This window comes from Gobius niger, assembly GCF_951799975.1.
Source record: "Gobius niger genome assembly, chromosome: 15".
In the NCBI taxonomy this organism is placed as follows: domain Eukaryota; kingdom Metazoa; phylum Chordata; class Actinopteri; order Gobiiformes; family Gobiidae; genus Gobius; species Gobius niger.
The window spans coordinates 25,883,390-25,905,521 of NC_136866.1; the positions used below are offsets into that span (position 1 = coordinate 25,883,390).

General features: G+C 39.8%; 1 protein-coding gene and 1 long non-coding RNA gene across 4 annotated transcripts in view; one reads left to right on the forward strand and one right to left on the reverse strand.

The window, feature by feature from the left end:
* Positions 1 to 9,737, forward strand: part of LOC306975361 — an 84,342-nt gene extending 74,605 nt beyond the window's left edge. Inside the window, exons 2-3 of the long non-coding RNA XR_013793694.1 lie at positions 9,348 to 9,541; positions 9,604 to 9,737. This is a non-coding gene — a long non-coding RNA (uncharacterized lncRNA). The remainder of the gene's footprint in view (positions 1 to 9,347; positions 9,542 to 9,603) is intronic.
* On the reverse strand, positions 9,652 to 21,870 carry slc25a47a (solute carrier family 25 member 47a). Of its 3 annotated transcripts, XM_079572820.1 has the most exons (7): positions 21,729 to 21,836; positions 19,466 to 19,550; positions 19,320 to 19,363; positions 16,717 to 16,788; positions 14,901 to 15,074; positions 12,391 to 12,649; positions 9,652 to 10,256 (listed from the first exon to the last, which is right to left on the reverse strand). In XM_079572820.1, the coding sequence occupies exons 3-7, from the start codon at positions 19,350 to 19,352 to the stop codon at positions 9,943 to 9,945; spliced, it is 852 nt and encodes a 283-aa protein (XP_079428946.1). In that variant the 5' UTR covers positions 19,353 to 19,363; positions 19,466 to 19,550; positions 21,729 to 21,836; the 3' UTR covers positions 9,652 to 9,942. The 3 variants fall into 3 exon arrangements, with proteins under 3 accessions (XP_079428946.1, XP_079428945.1, XP_079428947.1); XM_079572819.1 differs by lacking the exon at positions 19,466 to 19,550 and having other exon boundaries at positions 21,729 to 21,870; XM_079572821.1 differs by lacking the exons at positions 19,320 to 19,363; positions 19,466 to 19,550 and having other exon boundaries at positions 9,654 to 10,256; positions 21,729 to 21,862.
* Between the last annotated feature and the right edge of the window lie 262 nt (positions 21,871 to 22,132).

Here is a 22,132-nt window from a genome sequence, read left to right on the forward strand (position 1 = left end):
AATAACATAGACACAAAAACACATTATCTCCACCATTTTGACAATGTGCCCCAGCTGACCATCAAAAGCTCTATTATCAATCAATTCAAGGCCATGATCTGTAGCTTTTTTGCCATATCTAAAAATGATCAGAATCTAGTCCTGTGTGTTTACATGCACTCGAGAATGCAGGTTGTAAACACATTGTCCTGTTTTTTCACCACTGCGGACGTACTGAGCATGTGCGAACTTTTGAAACAGATACGACAGGAGCAAAAACTTTCTAACAGCCAATTCATCTGGTACCGGGGCTTTCAAAACTTTGTATCTTCTAAAAAACATACTTTTTTGCCTTGTGGTGTCTCCGGTGGAAGTCAGCCCTGCTCTCTGTTGCTGAAACCCGGAAAGAGCTCTACTGTTTTAAGCGCATCCTTGGAAAGTTCTTGTCCCTGTTCTAGAGAAATGTCCGAAAAGGCCATGCGTTTGCAACATTCAGTGGCGTAGCGAGGGAACCCAGGGGGCAAAAATATTTTTCCTAGGATAGTTGGTAAACGGTGGACATTCATCATCCAATCAGAGACTAATTTAAGTATTTAATTAGGCCCACTATCCTTAAGGTTAGTGACTAGGGCAGGGTCAGGGTTAAGCTGATCGGTTGATATATTTCATTTATTGGTTTATTTGGTCGGGACAGTGCATGTTATGCAAAATCGACTTTTTCAAGCTTTACATCATGTTATTATGTCATTCCCTCATTAAAAAAACATGCCTGAAGTGTTGCCTTGGCACATTCACGTATTTTTGAGTAATTTGTAAAAACTCTGATGGCGGCCATTTTAGGGATAGGTTTGCCTGAGTCCTCCTAGGAACGCCCCCACCTCCTGGAGACGCCGCCGAGTTTTCGTCACCAGCCGAGTAACCAACCACTGCTCCTCAGCAGAACCCCCTCCCCACTGATGCCACAGACAGCGTGTGGAGGGGGCGTGTCTGAAAGAGTCAGAGGTTCCTTAAAGAGACAGAGGCCTATTTCAAGACATTCACTACAGCCATTTTGAGAGAGCAATTTTATACAAGGCAGTTATTCTAATTTACTGCATTTACAGACCAACAGAAGGTTTTGTCATCATTGTAGTGTGATATAGACTGGTGCTATGTGATTGAAAAAAGCAGAATACCCCCTCTTTAATGAACATACATGGGTCTCATGCATGTAAACAAGCCACACCAGATTGTAGCCTTGGACAAATTTCCATCCGTCGTGGCACACTCTCAAACACACTCGCATTCATCCTGGTGGTAGGGGAAACCGGAGTACCCGGAGGAAACCTACGCAGACAGGGGGAGAACATGCAAACTCCACACAGAAAGGCTGTTAAAAGAAAGCACTTAAGACACATTCAACTACAGCAGCTTATTACACTATTAATCCTCTTTGTCCTCCTTTTCTTTAGTTTTTGCTGCCAGAAGCAGAACTTCTCCACATTCTGTCGGAGCTAAGTCTGTTTACTGCGCGATCTCTCTCTCTCTTTCTGCTTTAAGAAACACGTGGGGGAGGGACGAGTTTGGTTTATGGGGTCCTTTAAGAGAGTATGCGACTGTCGTATGCAGTGCCTGTATTCTCTTGGTCGTTTCTGTCAAATCTGTTGGCCCTCTGGGGGTCCCTGCTGGCTTAGGGGCCCCAGGCAGCTGCCTGCCTTGCCTAATAGGAAGCTACACCTCTGGCAACATTGCTCAAGTGTTTAGCTCCTTACCATATTTGTCATTAGCTCCGCCCTCTTTGGAGCCTAAAAATCCAGGATACTGTAGTTGCTCATGTAAACAGGGATATGATTGTTCTGGTTTCACATCATATCCAGAATGTTGTCCTAACCAGGATATGCCCAATAACCAGGTTACTCGAGCGCATGTAAACACACTCACAGGGTTTTAACGCAAAAACATCAGCTGAAAATCGTCCAAACCCTGTCCAACATCCTCTCCTCATTTCAATGTTATTAAAGAGGGGGTATTATGCTTTTTTCAATCACATAGCACAAGTCTATAGCACACTACAATGATGACCAAACCTTCTGTTGGTCTGTAAATGCAGTAAATTAGAATAACTGCCTTGTACAAAATTGCTCTCTCAAAATGTCTTGAAATAGGCCTCTATCTCTTTAAGAACCTCTGACCCTTTCCGACACGCCCCCTCCACACGCTGTCTGTGGCATCAGTGGGGAGGGGGCTCTGCTGAGGAGCGGTGGTTGGTTACTCGGCTGGTGGCGAAAGCTCGGAGGCGTCTCCAGGAGGTGGGGGCGTTCCTAGGAGGACTCAGGCAAACCTATCCCTAAAATGGCCGCCATCAGAGTTTTTACAGATTACTCAAAAATACGTGAATGTGCCAAGGCAACACTTCAGGCATGTTTTTAATGAGGGAATGACATAATAACATGATGTAAAGATAAGATAAGATAAGATAATACTTTATTGATCTCACAGATGGAGAAATTACATTCGATGAGAGAGCATCGAATAGCATAAAGCTTAAAAAGTCGATTTTGCATAATACCCCCCTTTAAGTGAATGAAAACATTTCACAGCAGGACAATCAAGATGTTAGACTTGATGTTCAATAATCATATACAGCCACAGCGCCCCCTAGTGTGACCATAAACAGCTGTGTGACAACCAGCCCCGGTCTCCCCAAACCTCTCAAATGCACCTCTGACTCCCCAGATCCAGCAGTGTTCTCTGTCAGAGCGTGATGTGATTAATAAGTGATATATTAGTTCATTATCTTGTGATTAATCATGAGTTATAGCTTTGACGGTCAATTATTCCTTCCTTCATTCTTAACATCACATGAGCAGACTATTTTGAAACATTAACTCCTTTCTTGACGTTTCCAAGTGATACTTTTGATTTAAATATAAGCGACTGTTAGTATAAGTACTACAAGCACTGCAACAATCTGCAGCCGCGTCTCTCCGTGACCCGACTTGACTCCTGCTCCATCAGACGAGGAAATCTGTTCTTCATAAAGCAGGCGTTTTAAATTGGGACCAGCCCGGGACATGAGCCACATCGAATACGACGTGCACATGTTTCTCACACACTTTCGACGGCGGTTAAACCATTTTTTTTTTATTACATAACAAACCTGTCAATGATGCAGCGGCTGCAGGTCCGACTCGTTCTTCTTTGTCATTTTATGCTTTCATAAAACAAATACTGACTTTCATGTCAACAACACGGCAAAAAAGTTACAGTTTTCTTTCGAATGAGGCGTTGTGTGTTTCTCTTCAGTCGAGAAGCTTTAGATTTGGGTAAAGTTAAACTGCAGACAATGAGCTCAGTTAAAGGGATATTTCAGGATTTTTGACATTGGCATCATTTCCTAGGTATCTAGAGTGTTGTTGATTTCTGAAGATATATATATTTTTAATTCATGCAGTCCTTATATTTGAAGAGTTTAGTGGTGCTAGGCTAGTGCATGTCTATGGTAACTAGTAGCCTGCATCAAAAACCTCTTCAAAATCATGGGCTCGTCCTCCAAACGTTGCCATATCTTGATTTGTAGAAAATTCCTTTGTGAATTCCACGTGTAGTAATGCGGCCGCAGGTAAACAAACTACTGCAGATCCGATAACCGAGCAGATCACTCCGGCGCTACGTAGCTACAACCAGGAAGTTGATGCTGCTCAAATATGAATTATTTTAAATGCAAAATGGTTGTATTTCACAAATGATTCAGTCAACACAGACATTTATATGGGTAGTCTGGTGTTATAAGTGATTTGCCTCAGGTGCACTGTGCTTGGGTCAGACTGTTTTTAATGCAGGCTACTAGTTACCATAGACATGCACTAGCCTAGTACTAGCCTTGCACCACTAAACTCTTCAAATATAAGGACTGCATGAATGAAAAAGTAAAACAAATGTCCAGAAATCAACAACACTCTGGATAACTAGGAAATGAGGCCATAAAATAGGAAATGAGGCCATAAAATAAAAAAGTAAAAAAGTTATTAGTAAGAAAATAAAAAATAAAAATCATAAAAATATTGTTCCATCCAAGACTGGAAGGTCTGGAGTCTGTAGGAGCTACTGACGTCGAGATATTGTCGGAACAGTGTGAGAAAAATGCATTTTGAGAATATATTTACAAATTCCCAAATAAATCTATGGAGAAACACTGAATCAGAGCCATAATTAAACATGTTGTTGTGAAGATTATGTTGTTTTTTTGTTTCCTGACTCACAAGGCCAAGTTGTTTGACGTAGCACTTACACTGAACAAAGCAAGACACAACAAGGAAAGACTTCGACTGTTATTATAGCGAAAATATTTATTAACAGACTAGGCAGCATGTACAAGTGACAGACAAACAATGATATGGACGACATTCTCATCGATTTACAAACGTTTCCACCAGACCGACTGTGTTTAGGCCAACACGTTTCACACAATGTGCAAGTCACACCTAACTGGACAATCGTGGAAGCTCAAACGATAGAACATTTAGACAGCAGTACAACTCCGCACAGTGTTTTCACTCTGCGATGGATGGATTAAGCTTGGCAAGAGATGGAGATATTAGACATGCACCGATCCAGCTTTTTTTGCTTCCAATACTGAAACCGATATCCGATATTAAGTGATACCAAGAGGCTTTCGTAAAAACTGTGAGTGAAAAGAGTGAATGTTCCTCTTTTCTTCAGTTTCAGAACAATAAAGTCTTATCTATCCTTGCAAACGAGAGGTTACATTGGCAATTACTATGAATAAACTAATGGAAAAACATTACACTGGACTTTTCTGCACTAAATATCCCTGTGACAGGCTTTTAGGCATTAATAATATAAACAACTCGCATAAAATTGATCTGAACTTTACAACTTGTGCACTACAAATGTGCAAGTCATAAAATACAAACACTTGGCAGCTCCAAGCAGTGGCTATTTTATTTTGTTTGCTAATCCAATCATAATTTCTCTCCCAGTTTTGATTAGTTGACCGCTAGCATTAGCATCCAGTTGCTAGCTCTGGCATTTTGCCCGGCAATTAAAAATACATTTGTGGAGATTAAAACTAACACAGCAGCTGAATTCTCCTAGTTCTAAGCTTCAGAATAAGATATAGCATGTCCATATTCACTTATATTTAGTCGGTGAAAAATGTGTTGAGAGCCAAAAAAGGTATCGGTTCAGTATCGGATATCAGCCGATACCCGATATTGTATTTTTTTCACTGTTGGCTGTGATGTGCGATACCGGTATTGGATCGGTGCATTTCTACTCGATATGTAGAACCTCAGGAGGAGCTTTTTTGGAGCCGCCACAGCACTGCCAAGTACAGCCACTCGGGAAGATTCAGAGATTACTCGAAGCTGTGCTCGCGGCTCGAAAAAAACACTGCTCCAGGTCTGTTTTTGATGAAAGTACAACATTGTAACATGGTTAAAAGCAATAAAACAGGTGATTTTAATAATAATAATAATGCATTTGTTTATATAGCACTTTTCTGGACGCTTTAACATTGCATTATTCATTCACTCCATACTTTGCTTAATATCCCCCCTTTACACATTTTGCTACTTGTTGCCTTCTTGTTCCGTCCGACTCTTTTGTACTTTGCAGTTGCGACAATGCAGTTTTCCTGACGTTGTTCAAATAAAGGCATTCTTATCATTCAGAAAAGGCAAAATACAGATCTTAACACACTGAGGCCACGCTGTTTTTGGAGATTTAGCTGTAAAGTGCCAACAATCCAGTCCATTTTTCATGATATTTGTAGCACCACAGCGTATTCTATGTTATAGCTATGGACACATGCTGTGGCTCGTTTGAAAAGTGAAACTCTAGGTAAAACAGTTTAATTCTACGTGCCTCGGTTCCTGAGAAATCTAAGCTAAACAAATCACCGATTTTTTTTCTGGAAATAGAGATATTGCGTGTTTTATGAAACACTCTCCTTTCTGATTAACTCCTCTCCTCTCTGGACGGACACTGACGTTATGGGAAGAGGCAAATGCCTAAATATCTCAGTTTCAATGACAACATTGTTGACACACATCGCGTGTTGCCGCAGATCGATAGTTTTTTTTATCGCGTGTTCATAGGGCTGCTCGATTATTGAAAAAATAATAATCACAATTATTTTAGTCATAATTGAAATCACGATTATTCAAATGATTATTTGTTTTTAGTCTTTATTTTATGTATATATTTATTAATAAAAAAAACTATGCAGAATATTTTCTGTTTTCTGAACAGTCATAAAAGTACAAATGATTTCAAGTTTGCCTCGATTAAGGAGAGGTCTCTGTTTCACACCTGCCCCCTGCTGGCCAGCCCTCACACCTGCGCAAGTAAACTGGGCAGCGCGGCCTGATGACATCATCACACAGCGCTGTTTGTTTTTACGTCAGGCAAAAGCACGAGCCATGGCCCGTGAAATGCGAAGGGACAATAATCCCAGTGCCATGAAATAATGCAAGACTGCTTTGCAAAAAAAAAAAAAAAAAAATCGATTATGCTAATCGTTTAGTGCAATAATCAAAATTGTAATCGAATTTCGATAAATTGCACAGCCCTACGTGTGCATTTAAACAGCCTGGTTCTCGGATTGAAGACTTATACAGGATGTTTCTCAGTCGTCCTTTTAACCATTTAAAAACTCAGAGAAATGTTAAAATCTCAACTGTTTCGATCAAGTTTGTGATCGTCATTTATTGCACTTCTGTTCATCACAGAGCTCCCAAAATCCCACATAATGTGCATTAGAGTGTCTAGTTTCGTAATTAAAAAATATATATACATATATATATTTTTTCCGTTTTTGGCACTCAATGTGTTAAGAGCTTCCACAATAGAAGAAAAAGTAAACAGGATTACTCCAAACCTGAATGAATGAAACATTTCTCCAGTCTGTTTTTGATGAGAACAACATTGTAACATGGTTAAAAACTAGAAAAAAAAAGTAGATTTTGCATAATGTCTCCATTAAGTCTTCCATCTAAGGTTATGATAAATAAACATTTAACAAATAAATACATCACTGCCTCTAACACTAGAACTCAATTTCCAGAACATCTTCATCTTATAAATATATTCCATTTCATATACTTATATACATTTTCCCACAAAATAAACTGTACACGCAGCAGTTTTGACAAGGCAATAGTTAAAACAAGACGGTGTTCGGTTTTACAAAATATCTCTGGCCGGTCGTGTATTTGCTGTAAAAGCTTCCAACAAACCGTGTGCGTACAGCTTTGTCACATTATTTCATTCAAAACTTTTACTCTACTCCTGATTATGTCCCGCTCTGTGTCCTCCCCTCAGAGAACACAGAGCTACATTCATTCACATTATACGCCACAAATATGATATCACCAGTCCAGTTTTTGCTATAGTCACGTGACGCCCGAGTATAGTTCAGCCCAGCCCAAAGGCTAAAGATGTATTGATGGTGAAAATATGCGAGACCTACAATGAAAACGTTATTTCAGAAGTACCTAAATCTATGGAAAATTCAGAATTCATTTTAATTCTGACTCCAGCAGCATCTTAGTTGTTTTTCCCTATAAAGAGCTACGTAACAAGTCAATGATATGAGCAGTCAACCGAGGACATCTAGTGGCAGGATCATGACAGTGCACAAACTTTATCCCAACTTAAAGGGATTTAAAATGTAAATAACAATTCTGAATTTAAGTTGTTGACCCAAAGAAGATATTCTATGCATCAATAACCAAAGATATGGCAAAAAATATAATAAATCTACAATATAATCTGGTGAAAGAGGGCTTATAATAAGAGTAGTGAAGGATTCTGGGCTAAGGCTGGTACTGTTACACCTAAACTAAAATATTTATCATTTAGAACCAGAAAACTGAACTATAATGTTAATTAAGTCCAAAAAACAGGGGTTCCCAAAGTGGGGGTCGGGACACACTGAGGTGTTATATATATTTTTTTTACAATCCATTATAATGAATTTGATTGAAAGCAGTATATTTTAGTGAAGTCAAGCCACATATCAAAACATTAACCTCTTACCTCTAAACGAGGATGAAAAATTTTAAAATGTTGAACACCTGAATTTATTATAAATACTAATTAATTTACAGTGGTCTGGTGATTTTGGAGGGATCGCCACCTGAAGCGTTTGGGAACCCCTGCCCTAAAAGACTATTTCTTTTAAATGTGAGCTGAAACAACCAAGTTACTTCCTTTAAAGGAATAGGCCACCGTTTTTAAATGTAAAAACGGTGGCCTATTCCTTTAATGCTGTCCCATCAAAACGTGGGTCTCTAAATATAAAAACATTTCCAGTACCTGCTTTCAATACTTTTTACCAGTAGTACCTAAACGTGTACCCTGTCCTACTCCTGGGGTTAGATTTTCATCCCGTCTCTCTGTAGTTTCCCTCTACCACTAAAAACATGTTACTGTATTAGGCATCTTTCAGTGGGAGTGTAACGGATTGAAATGGTCGGAGCCGCCCACGCCGGAGTGTTCAGAACAAACCGGTCTAGATCGAGCCACGGCTGAAAAGGAAACTACTTCCTGTTTATCACCAATGATCTTCACCTCACGCAAAGGTCCAAAATCATGCGTTTTTTAAGCTTTTACAACTACTTAGCCTTGACATTATTTTAAGTAGGGCTACACGATATTGAAGTTTTTTTTTTATTTCACTAAAGCATTTCAACACGATATACGTTCCATTCTAATTTAACACATATTGACTTAAAAAAACATTACATCAGCACCAAAACAGAATTAGCAAAAAAATGTGTCGATGTTGCCATATAATGTGGCTTCTTGCGATATGGATATTGCATCACCTAATATCATGATATGTTTTGCGATTTATTGTGCAGCCCTACTTTTAAGTATACAATAAAATAACAAATTCCATATTATGCTTGTTTTTGACGTTATGATATAGCGTAGTTATATTTAAAGCAGTACTAAGTACCTGTTGCCCCTAGAGGCCAGAAGCGTAACAGCAGGTGCCGTAGCATGTTGCGATTTTTTAACTTATTAATTGTCTGTGAGAGTAAATACTACGCTGACAGAAAAGACAAAGGGACAGAGGGATATTGTACATCCAATTACACAATGGACATATTTTTTGTCACTCAAACTTGGCTGTAAATACTGTTTACGTGGTGCTAGCCTGCAGCTAGCTTTGCTCGTTAGCCTGTTAGCTTCTTCTTCGTGATTCCATTAGTGTGTATTGGGGCTGCTGGGTCAGAGGCAAGGAAATTTGCATGTCTGATTTTCTGGCCAGAGACACCAGGGGGAGATGAAAGACCCCCCAATCATACCATTAACACTTGGGAACCCCACAGGTACTACGGAAAAGATTTATTAAGGTAAACAAGTTACTTAGTACTGCTTTAAGGCCAGCAGAATGCGCACTCCCTCCTTACCAGAGCTGCAGGGCAAAGCTTTTAAAACATGCTACTTGGCGTGAGGAAGAATCAGAACCAGATCTAAATGCTGTCAAAAAAAATAAATACATTGGTTTCATTTTCAAAGCGAGTGCCATTAATATTGAGCTAACTTTGTTTTGTACAGCACCATTCTCACGGAAAGTCGCCATAACAGTTAAATGCTTTGTTGAATGAGGTTTGTTTATTTCTGCTAGGGGCTCATAGCGTGAGTGTGCGTTCACTCATCCATGCATAGCCGCAGTTAACTCCTTCTTTAAGTGGGTGGCCCCAGGTTGGAGTGACTCAGACAGCTCTTTAGGCACGTATCGGTTCTGCTTGTGGAAACACCTCAAACCGCTCTGCCCCGCCCAATGAAAAGACACCAATAATGGTCCCCTTTAGGAAGACTCATGGGTATAAATAGTCTCCTGACAGGTTTGTAGAATGAGTAACCTCACCCTCCCCTCCCCGAAATACTGTGCGATATAGTAATAAATAATTAAAAACACTATAGCGGGCGTTCTGTGTGCCGACGTTAGTCCATTACCACGTAGGGCATGTCTTCCGACTGCGGCCTCACTCTCAGGAAGTCAGTGAGGAGCTCGTACGTCATGAACACCACCATGTTGGAGGGGAAGGCGCGGAGGCAGTTGATGCTGAGGCTACGGTAGAAAACCTGGGCGCCCTCCGTGCGGACCGTCTCCCGGATGCAGTGGAGGAGGCCGCTGTAGCGCTTCACGTCCCGGGCCCCGTCCATCTGCATGCGGGCCTTGATCACGTCCATGGGGGTCCCGACAGTCCACGCCGACGCGCCGGCGACTCCTCCCGCCAGCATCACCACGCCCCAGGCTGAAGACAGCAACAATAAGAACAGGCAGGGTCAGACTGGGTTTAGTCCAAGGGTGCCCAAACTTTCTGTCTCCCAGGGACTAAGTGAAAAAGTGCCTGTGGGTCGAGGGCCAAACACGGCGATGTCAAGTGTGAAACACATAGAACTGCAAATTATAATAGTTATTTTATTTTATTTTTTCTGTATATTTGCATTTGATTGATGCAAATGTTAACTATGGCAAAATCCTAGATCTAGTTGAACAAAATCAACAATTGTTGCAAAATAGTGCAAAATGTTTTACAGTAGCCGACCTACAGTGAAAGAAAATGCCATATTTGATCATTTTGAAAGTGTCAGTTCAGCATTAATTCTTTTACAAGTCATTTTTTAACATGAACCTTTGTTTATGTCAACAATCTTTACAATAAAACCTGGAAAACTGGGAAATGTGATGCTACAACGCTCTGTGATAAAGACCAAGACACTTTGCGAAAGGAGTGAAACAGCGCCCCCAATTTCACGCTGGTGGCCAAAAAGTGCACTGCACCCATATTTACCATTGAGAATGAATGGGAGAGAGTTAGTATTAACCAGATGCAAAACTAGGTCACTCTCTGGTGGGCCAATGGAATTGTTTCGACAGGCCATACTTGGTCCGCGGGCCCCACTTTGGGCACCCCTGGTTTAGTCCTTTTTCTCTGCTTCAGTAATGGATGGCCAAGTGTGTGAACAGTACATTTCCAGTCAGCACTGTTGAAAAATCTGGTCGAACTGGCCTGACTTCAACTCTGTCTAAGATAAAGAAATCTAGCATACTTTGAATACATTTGACTGCTCTTCATGTTTCACCAGTCATTTCAGTTATATAGTTTATTCTTGGTGGTATGTATCATTCTTAGGTGTGGGCCCAGACACGAATACTATGAGACGGGACGAGATTCAGAATGAATAAAGATCAGATATTTCCTTTTACTGAACAGTTCAACAAAATGAGAATCAATTATCATTTAAAGCTGCACTATACCACCTTTCATGTAAAAAAAAACAAAAACAAAAAAAACCCTGATATTAATATTTGACCTATTAGTAACCCAGCGGATGCTTTGGTGTTTAGCATAGTGTCAACCCTCCAGGAAATCCTGAAACACCTGAAATAAAAACGTATCCTGAAGCATCATAGGAGCCACCGGGATGGGAAGTAAAGGCGCAAAGCTAACCACGCATACACACTGGGTCACAGAAAGGTCAAATACACAGTAATATAAGTTGCATAGTGCAGCTTTAAATGCAGATAAATATATTATGGTGGGTAACTATTCACTAAATATTCCTTTAAGCATCTTCAAGCCGTCTACAGTGACTAATCGGAAAGAAAGAAATCCACAATATGAACACAGTCCAGGGCCGAAAGATCACGTGGCTTTAGATCTTACGAGATCTTGTAGCTTTATATAATCTCATGAGATTTTGTGGCATGAGATCTTGACCCATCCCTAATTACTCTTCGTCAAGAAAAGCAGCAATTTCACTGTTCTCGGGATAAAACTAGTCACTGCTCATGGTCCTTATGTACAGTATGTTTCCACGGCGACAGTCATGAAATGGTGACCTCTTCTTATGCAGCATGTCATGCCACAATATTTACTTGTTGTGTAGTCTGACACAAGGATTCCCAAAGTTTTTTGGCACTGACCTCAAACATTTTTCAAATAAAGTTTAGAACTTATTTTATTTTGTTATCTGTCTGGATTTCACAAACAATATACAGTATGTCTGTTTTATACTCAAAATTATACAAGAAATTTGGTATTTTTTTGGTTTATTTTGAAATGTATAGATACAGACGGCATCTCATCATAGAGAATTTGTTAAAGTACTTTTTGAATAATTAGAGAAAGTTTAGATTTTTCAAACATGACCATATATGTAACACATATTGTGGGTTCTGTCTCAAAGGAAAAATGATACTTTTCTATGATTTTATTGCAGTTGAGCTGAAGACAGTTTGATTGCAGCCCTGATTTTATCCCAAAGCTACAGTCGGGTGAGGTGAGTGAGAATGTAAAAAATGACTCTGTAGTCGTCGTAAAGACACACGGGCCTCAACACGCCCCGGAGCGCCGCGGGACGTTCCAGCAGTAAGGCGCATACCTGGCCTGGCCTTGTCCCCGTCAGACAGCGCCCCACAGATGGACGCGTAGACGGTGAAGTACGTTGCGTAAGACGGCCCGTCCCGGAGCATCAGAGGCAGCGCTCCTCTGTACAGGCCCCGGACCCCGTCCTCCTTGACAATACTGAGCAGGCAGTGGACGGGACCCCGGTACTTGGGCTTGACGGGACCGCCGCGCTTAGACTCTGTCTGGCACTGCAGCCGCACCTTCACCAGATCCCCCGGGGACATAACCGAAGTCTGAAGGGAAAGGACAGAGAGGAAGTGTTTTAAGTTTATGTTAAATACACAAACACGGGCCTGTTTTACTGAATTTTCCCACCCTGAGGCTCTAGCGCCGAGTGGAGCTCCTTAGGCTGTTTGTGTAGAGCAGTGGCTCCCAAACCTTTTCATCCAGGACAACAAGCTTATACGGCATTAAGGGCCACAATGCAAAGAAACACTGAACTGGGTGCATTTAAGAAGGTTTTAACGGTGTCCCACTCCTTCATTTAGACTTGGAAGTTGGCCTGTCACAATAATCACTATTGCTGGGTTGCAGGTGACATCACAGCGTTCTAAAGGCCTATTCTATTATATATAGGAAAAATTATTCTGTTTTGTTCAGAGAGATCATGGACCCAGTGACTGATATTAATGATCATTTTTGTAATTCAAAATATATGAATTACAAAAATGATCATTAATATCAGTCACTGGGTCCATGATCTCTCTGTACAAGACCAAAAATGTCCTCAAAAATAAAATAATTTGTCCTCTATATAATAGTATAGGCCTTTAGAATGCTGTGATGTCACCTGCAACCCAGCAATTAGGGACGTCCCGATCTGATATTCAGTATCGGTATCAGTAGCCGATCTGCTGCGGCTCCAGTCTGCAGAAAACCTCATCTATCCCACTTTCAGAGCTCCACTCAATGCAGTTGAACTACAGTTGCAAATGTGCGGAACATTCCCGATTCATTTTCAGAAATGTTCCAGAAACTTTCAAGGGAAACTGTAGCTCGGAAATTGTGATAATAAATGATATTATAGCATTTTTTTGTTGAATAAACAACTGGTGAATTATTAGCTACCCATTAATTATGTTTAGAAACCATAATATGCATTTGAGGATGATGTCGTTCTTCATTTCAAAACATATCTTTCCTAAACCTACATTCTGCTTAATCCTCTGTCTAATAAGTGGTGGGATGATTATGTTTGATCACACTGTGACTGTATGAGGAGTGGGCGGGGCCTGTGTCTGACACAGATCTGCTGGAAACAGAACAAACCTAAAATATAGAATTCAATACTGCACAGCTATATTACAATGATGAATATATGGAAGATGGAGTCTATTATTCCATTTCTAAAAGCTCTTCTTCGTATCGACCACAACCTCAAATACTGTCCTCTTCAAACCCTGGGGTTTGACATTCCAAAAATGATATCTTTAAAACTTTTTTATCTCTGCTGTGATAGATATTTCAGTGTATGACTATCAAATCAAATGTTTATGCTTCAGTTTATATCTGTCTATAAAGCAGCAGCCTTCAGTTGTGTTAATTCCCTGTTAATTCCTGAAAATTCCCATAATTTTGCAACCCTAGTTCTAACCAAATGACTGTCATGGTAATTAAAGTCATTCTAAATACAGACAGAGGCGGAGACAGACTAACTTACTGAAACTGAAACTTACTGGATCGAGACAGAAATTGCAATCCACAAATTCCCCGGCCTCGATGAGGACCTCGACTGTCGCTATATTGGGTCCAACAACCCAGATTGGACCCAAAATTGTACATCATTAACCCAAAATTGTTAATGATGTACAAAAGTTGACATTGTGAAATCTGGAAATGCCGAAGCATAACATGTGATCGCATTGTGACCTGTTGTTTGTCCAGTATTGAGCAACTTTGTATGTTTGTAGATGACCATGAAGAATGCTCTTTGGGTGTAGAATACGTCTGTCTTTATCTATATTGTTGCTACATGGGTACGATCTATACCAGCAGGTTTGCGTCGTGGAGGCCGATTTTCATCTTTGCCGAAAACACCAGGGGCCGAACCTCACCATTGTAGCCGAAAGTAAAGAACCTTTTTCTGCAGACACCAATGTTTTACATCAGTGGTTCTTAAGTGGCTTTGGAACCCAAGATTGCCCCAGGATGACCCCAAACAAAACTGTAATTTGTCATATATCATATAAAATATTGTATTTTCCACACAAGTTTTTGTTGAACAAGACTGAAATAATGATCAAAACAACCCAATAACAAACATTTTAACAAACTGTTAGTGTTCCAATGCAGTTTCAGATGGAAAATATTGAATAAAATCTATTGAATCTATCTATCTATCTATCTATCTATCTATCTATCTATCTATCTATCTATCTATCTATCTGTCACTGCCAAGAGGTCACATGACTTATGGATCAAATCCTATGATACTTCTTCTCGGTTCTTCTTCCTTGTTGTATTTCATTTGTTTTGTATATTCACCTGCGCGATGCCTCCAGACATACCCGCCAGCGCCACGTCCACTTTGGAGTTTGGGCCTCCCCCTCGCAGCTGGCTGAGGCATTGGAGGATGTTTCTGTACACGCCGAATGTCACCGAGGAGGTCATCGCGATGGTGGTGACCGGGAGAGCCATGCCCTTGTAGAAGCCGGGCGGCTGCAATTAAGAAAAAGCATTTCAGTCAAACGTTTGTCCTTTTTGTTGTAGTCACTATTGAGAACTGTCTATAAGTCATGGTTTAGTCTGACAGAAACCAAGTTTAAGTACCATTTAAAGGGGCTAGATGCAAACTAGCCATTTTATACTCACTACTCCCACCTCAGGTCATACATGTAACTGCAGCTTCTATATTGAGCTCATGCATGACGGCACTTCAGACCCGAATTAACAACTTTTTGAGTGACAGTGCAGGAATTTCGGGGCAATTCTGGTGAACAGGTCTGGGCTCTATACATTCGGACATTTTGGGAACATGTAGATGAATTATGTTTTGTGCAATAACCAGTGCAAGACAATAATGCTAAAAAGCTTCTGTAGTTCTGTTGGATGACTGAACTCTGGTGACTCATTCATCCAGAGGGGATAAATACCTGTTTTGCAAGTCAAGGTTAAGTCCAAATCCTATCCTTCGATTGTCAAGTCCTTTCAAGACTTTGTAAGGCTAAGCTGATGCAATCTGATTTTAAGTAGATAATGCTTTGGGTGGGACGCTTTAGTACAATACATATCAAGACACAATATACTCTAGTGGACTAAGTATTACAATGATTTTTCTGCAATACCTGGAATCAATTTAATAAGAAAGTACAAGGTGCGCTTCTAAAGTTATAACTCAATATGAATCAGTTTGACATTAAAGGTGCATTATGCAACTTTTTATGTGGAAAAAAAAGTTTACATCTGTGTGTATTTGACCTTGTAGTGACCCAACAGCTGTATGCGTGGTCAACATGGCGCCTTTACTTTCCATCACAGTGGTCTCTACGACTCTCCAGGATCAATTGATTGGAAGGTTTTCACTGCTGATGGACCCTCTCACCGGAAAACCTACAAAACAATTGATCCTGGAGCATTGTAGAGACCACTGTGATGGAAAGTAAAGGCGCCATGCTGACCGCACTTACAGCCGCTGGGTCAAGGTCAAATACACAATGATCAACTCTTTTAGGGCATAAAGCACCTTTTAAAGAGACTAGAGGCAAGTTGGTCATTTTATGCTCACTACTGCCACCTCAGGTCTTACGTGTAACTGCAGCCTCTACATATAAACAGGTCTGATCTCATTCTACACATCAGGGCATGGCTGGAACATGTAGGGGGAGGAAAATACTGAATTTTAACATTTTTTAAACTCCTTATAGTCCCTTTAAGTCACAGAGCTCAAGTACAAGTTAATTTAATTTAGCCAAGTCACTACAAACCCACATTTTGACACTTTCCTCCTCTGTCACAAATTACTATCGACTCTTTAGTGTTGATTCATAGGGGCCGTGCAACTTCTCGTACATACTCATTACCTGGTTTACACCACTGGTATCTGATCAAAATGTTCTTACTCTGAAGCGCTTTCCTCCCAGGTATGAATTGATTTTGAACAAAAGTAAAACAAATACACAGACACCGTGGCCTTAAGTGACATGTTCCATAGCACAGAGGTATCGCCTAACAGTCCCCGTCTCTGTGGAATCAGATATGCCTCAGGGATGAGAGAATTGCCTCGTATTCACACAAGAAAACTGGTCTGACGGGCTGAACCACTCAAGTCACTGAAGGCATCGCTCCTTTGGCTCTTACTCACCCCCTCCTTCGAAAAGGTGGTAGTCGCACATTGCCATATCCCAGTGAACTGCTTCTGGGTTTGAATTCGGACCTAGGGACAAAACAAATAAATAAAAGAAAAGGAAAGAGTCATTGAGACATAGAAGAACTCGGCTTGGCATTTACACTTCCTTCTAACACCAGTCGACTCATTTCAAAGGGGAAATTGGAATCATCTTTTTTATTAAACCACTTGCTGCTGCTTTGTCAATGCATTTCCTCCAGACCATATCTGAACCTGACACTAGACTGATTGATATCTCATTGCAAATAACATTAGCGCTGTGATATCAATCAGGAATATGGATAAAAATGTTAACTATGCTCAGTGTTTCCTACAGATTTCAAGGGGACTGATGCGTTTTCCTGCATTCTGGTGCATTTTAAACAATAAATAATAACTATTTTTGGCAATTATGCTGCTATGAAAAGAATAATTTCTGGTTAATATACACAGGGTACAGCTTTTTTTTAGTACAAATTAAAGGTATAGCGGAGGATGTTCTATTTCCGGGTGGATCATCAAGACAATTGGTCCTCCTAATTGTCAATCATTCTGGTGATATGCCTACGTAAGGCCGTCGTGCGTGCTCGCCCCTTGTTAATTTCTAAAAAGTATCTTCGAAGTGTATGAGAAGAGAAAGTTTTCAGAAGAGAGAAACAAGACCAGAGTGTTTTGGGGAGATTCTTCCTCCTCGGAGGCAGGTAGAGCGTTGCGCATGCGCATTTTTTTTAAAAAGTGGGGAGGGCGGTTCTTTCCTAAAAATCGGGAAAATCCTCCTGTATACCTTTAATGTATTAGTCGGAAACCCTGATACTTTTTAAAAAACAGCCTTCATCACAGCTTTCTATTAATGGATTTTCATTTATTTCATATATATTCAAATAAAGCAAAAAAAAAAAAAAAAAAAAAAATCTTTTTTTTATTTTTATTTTTATTTTATTTGCCGTGGGCTGCGGGCTGTAGTTTGGACACCCCTGTTATACATGCCTTTCATTCATGTGACTTTTGTTGTTATGGCGGCCATTTTGAATACCGAAGTAGAATTATGCAGTACTACAACATGTAACAATATCTCTAACTAATATCTCTACAGGATATAAAAGAAGACAACTGACTGACAGTGGCATTTTTATGAACTCGTAATCATTGCTCAAGAAGATAATGGTAAAAACACGGTCCCAGAGAGCGCACGTTTATGTGAAGAAACCAGTGAGTCAGTGTTTAAGATGTTAGCATGCTACCAGTTAGCATATATTCTCCAAGAGAAAGCCCTGAATCACACACAAACATCTAGCCTTGGATACAACATGTGACAGATGTCAAAGCTGAGCTGTTACTGTAGTATTTCCTCAGGGTTCATAGATGTGAGCCACACTTGTGTTTATCGTGTTGAAACCATTGACAGTTGGTTGACAGTTGCTAACTGGTAGCATGCTAGCGTCTTGAGCAGCTTAAACACTGACTCAGACTGAGACTGTCAATCAGTTGTCTTTCATTTTCATCCTTAGTAGAGATATTGTTACATGTTGCAGTACTGCTTAATTGTACTTCGGTATTCAAAATGGTGGCCGGAACTACGCGTGATGTCATTGGAAACGCATGTATAAGGCATTTGTAACAGATTCACCACAAACACCATGAGCTTGATCCAGTATCAGGCAGACGCTACAATCGTATTCGTAATTTTTTATATTTCTAGCTTGTAATAGTGATATTTCTCGGTGTATGTGTAGCAGCAGATGATGTGTTGTTAAAGGAATAGGCCACCTTTTTTACATACTAAGATATGTTCTTACCTCACTTTAGTCGAGTTAATATATCCCCGTCTGGTCTTTGTCCGTGCGCTCTGTCACGCAAACAGAGCACATACGCAGCCTCTCCCACATGTCACATAGCTCCGAAAAAGCTCACGATAGAAGCTACCAAGCTCTTCCACGTGTTCCCTATTTAAATAAAGTTACGTGAAGTGTTTTCATGCGAAGTATATTTACACAGAAATGTAACATGTCGATTTTATAAGCAAATAAAGAGGGGGACTATATTGTGAGGCGTAATGATACGAGGAGCAAAACGTCCGCGCAGTAACTCCTAAAGGTTATTGACGGAAGTGAGCGGGGGAAGTCTTTAGGAGTTACTACGCGGACGTTTTGCTCCTCGTATCATTACGCCTCACAATATAGTCCCCCTTTTTATTTGCTTATAAAATCGACGTTACATTTCTGTGTAAATATACTTCGCATGAAAACACTTCACGTAACTTTATTTAAATAGGGAACACGTGGAAGAGCTTGGTAGCTTCTATCGTGAGCTTTTTTGGAGCTATGTGACATGTTGGAGAGGCTGCGTATGTGCTCCGTTTGCCTGGCAGAGCGCACGGACAAAGACCAGACGGGGATATAATAACACGACTAAAGTGAGGTAAGAACATATCTTAGTATGTAAAAACGGTGGCCTATTCCTTTAACAATTATCCAAAAGAAGTGCTTGTTGTGGGTAAATGTAAAACCCTCACACAGACAGCAATGCCAAGCCTACGTAAAAATACAGATCGGATTAAGGTGAGTTTCACATGTCGGTACCTTCACAGTGTCAAGTGGATATCCTACTGCCATGCCACAGGCTCCTGAGAAGACAGAATGGGAAAAAGTGTCAAGTCGCCGCAGCAGCAATTTGAATCTGTGTTAGTTTCATGTTCAGCTATGTATAAAACTATGTACTCACTTACCACTTTGTTAAGCGCAGAGAGTGGACAAATGTAAGGTAACATTTTTTGTCCACCTCCATGCGGCTTGGCATGGATTCTGGGAACTCTGGGGATAAATCACCATTATTCCAGAGTATACTGCCTCTTTCTACCCCTAGCACTACCACAGTCTGACGTACCCTCCCGCTAGGGCTGCACAATACGAGAAAATCAGTACAAAACACAATCTGAATGACAGCAGAGTCTCACGTCACTCATTAAACTGTGTAAAAAGTCAAAGAATAACAAGACAGTGAATTATTTTCTAGTATACCAGCTATGGGTGGGCTATATATCGTTACCACTATTTAATTTTTAGTATTTTTTTTATATTGTTGTGGACACGATATATATTCTATGTTACACTCAGCTCCATCAGAGTGACACTGACTGAAGAACACAGGGGCAGGTGCTTAAAAAGTCAAATGAAATGATACTACGGAATAGATACAGACGCCATCTCGTCATAGAAGGAAAATAAAATCTTTTGGGAAACACCATTTTTCACTCATTTTAGCCATTTTCTGGTGAAATATGAGCTTATTTATCACATTCAAATAAACTCAAGTGTAAATCGGGCACATATGGATTAGGGCTGCAACAAACGATTATTTTGTAATCGATTAATCTATCGATTATTTTTACGATTAATCGAGTAATCGCTTGGCTGTGAACGGTGTAGGAAAACTGTATTTTTTTTATTTTTTTTATCACAAATAGCTTAAGTGGCGCTGCTTGAAGATGTGTTGATGGAGTAAACTGAAGGGAAATGTTTGTTGGAGGCTCTATTCATGAAATGTACAATGAACAAAATGTACACAGACCCTAACTATAAAAACAAAGTAGGATTTCATCAAAAATACTATCTGTCTGTGTGAACCAGAAAACGATTAGGCGATTACTAAAATAGTTGTCGACTATTTCAATAATCGATTAGTCATTGATTAATCGATTAGTCGTTTCAGCCCTAATATGGATATTTTCTCACAGCAGATTGTTCTGTAGAAGAGAAAATACGGCAGTCATAGCAAGCGCTAGCTAGCGTTAGCATTAGCACGATGCTAGCATGTGCATCATGTTCGCATTCTCGGTCTTTTTTATGTATTTATGGGCTGTTGAACCACTTTGCTCCTCTCCATGTCTTTGTATCTTTATTTAGTAGAACACTATATTCATAATTCAGCGTTTGTTAAAGTAGTTTTTAAATAATTAGAGAAAGTTTGATTTTGATGTTTTCAAACATGATCATATATGGCCGATTCCAGAGATGCCATCTGTATTTATACTGATGAGGAATTAATCTTCCCAATAGGCATAAGGCTGGGATTTTGAAGGAATCCGTCCATTGTCAATTATATCGTCAAATATATCATTATCGTGATATTTCTTTTTTATATCGTGATATAGATTTTCGGCCACATCGTCCTGCCCTAGTACCAGCACAAAAGTCATCAATTGACTTTTTTTCTTTCATTAGTTACTTTGACCATATATTAGGGCTGGGACAAAACATCGGATCGCAATATCTTTTAGTACAATAACTAGTATGTGTCGCAATACTTCCAATACTTGTCTTTGGAGGCTTTTTTATCATGCACTCCTGTTTTCCAGTAACAATAAAACAGCACTTTGTTTTTTTCCAGATTTTAACGTACTACTTGTCACATACTGTATCGCAATACGTATTGGCCCCTGTGATACACATAGGATCGTGACAAAAGTGTATCATCCCAGCACTACCATATATTGTGCAGCCCTAGTCGACCACTGTAAGTCAAAATACCAGACAATGTCATTATAGGGTCATTATCCATTGCACTTTGTTTCCTGACGTGCAGGAGTCACTAATTATTATAATCTATATTTCTGGCATAGTGCCTTATTTATGTGTGGAATGGTGTGTTGCCAATATTTGGGTTTTTATGAACCTACTATAGGCTATTATGTTATGGCATCACTGACAGTCAATGGTACTGTATCGTGGATGCGCTTCATGACGAAATAAAAATAAAAAGCGATCTGTTAAATAGTAAATGCTTCACAACACACAATGTTAAGATCATACGGTCACATGTGTTAGCAGCACGATGCATTAGTGGCAGCGGTGAGTTACACAACCGCACGCGGTCGTGTCATTGTAACTACAGTGTCATGATGTTAGCTAGCTAGTCCTGGTTTAGCACTGGAAACCTCACTCTGGCCTTGCACTTAAGAGTCAGAAATATGTTATGATATATGCTATTACCTGCGAAGGAGCCTGACACGAAGTCGACTAAATGCATCCTGTTAGATGTTCCTCCGTCCGGGTGGATCTCCCAGTAGTGAGTGATTTTTTTTGGTCCAGCCTCCTTTTCTCTGCAGCGGCGGGGCTACAGCAGCGGTGGGCGTGAGTCTAGTTATGTCTATGGCGTCAGCTGATCGGAACATATGTCAATAAAGAAATGAATAAAAGTGAAAATGAAAATGAAAATGACACTAATAATAATAATAATAATAATAATAATAATAATAATAATAATAATAATAATAATAATAATAATATAAAATAAATAAACGTGAAAATGACACTAATGATAATATTAATACTACTACTACTACTAATAAATAAATAAATAAATAAAAATAAAAAAAGAATAATAAAAATAATAA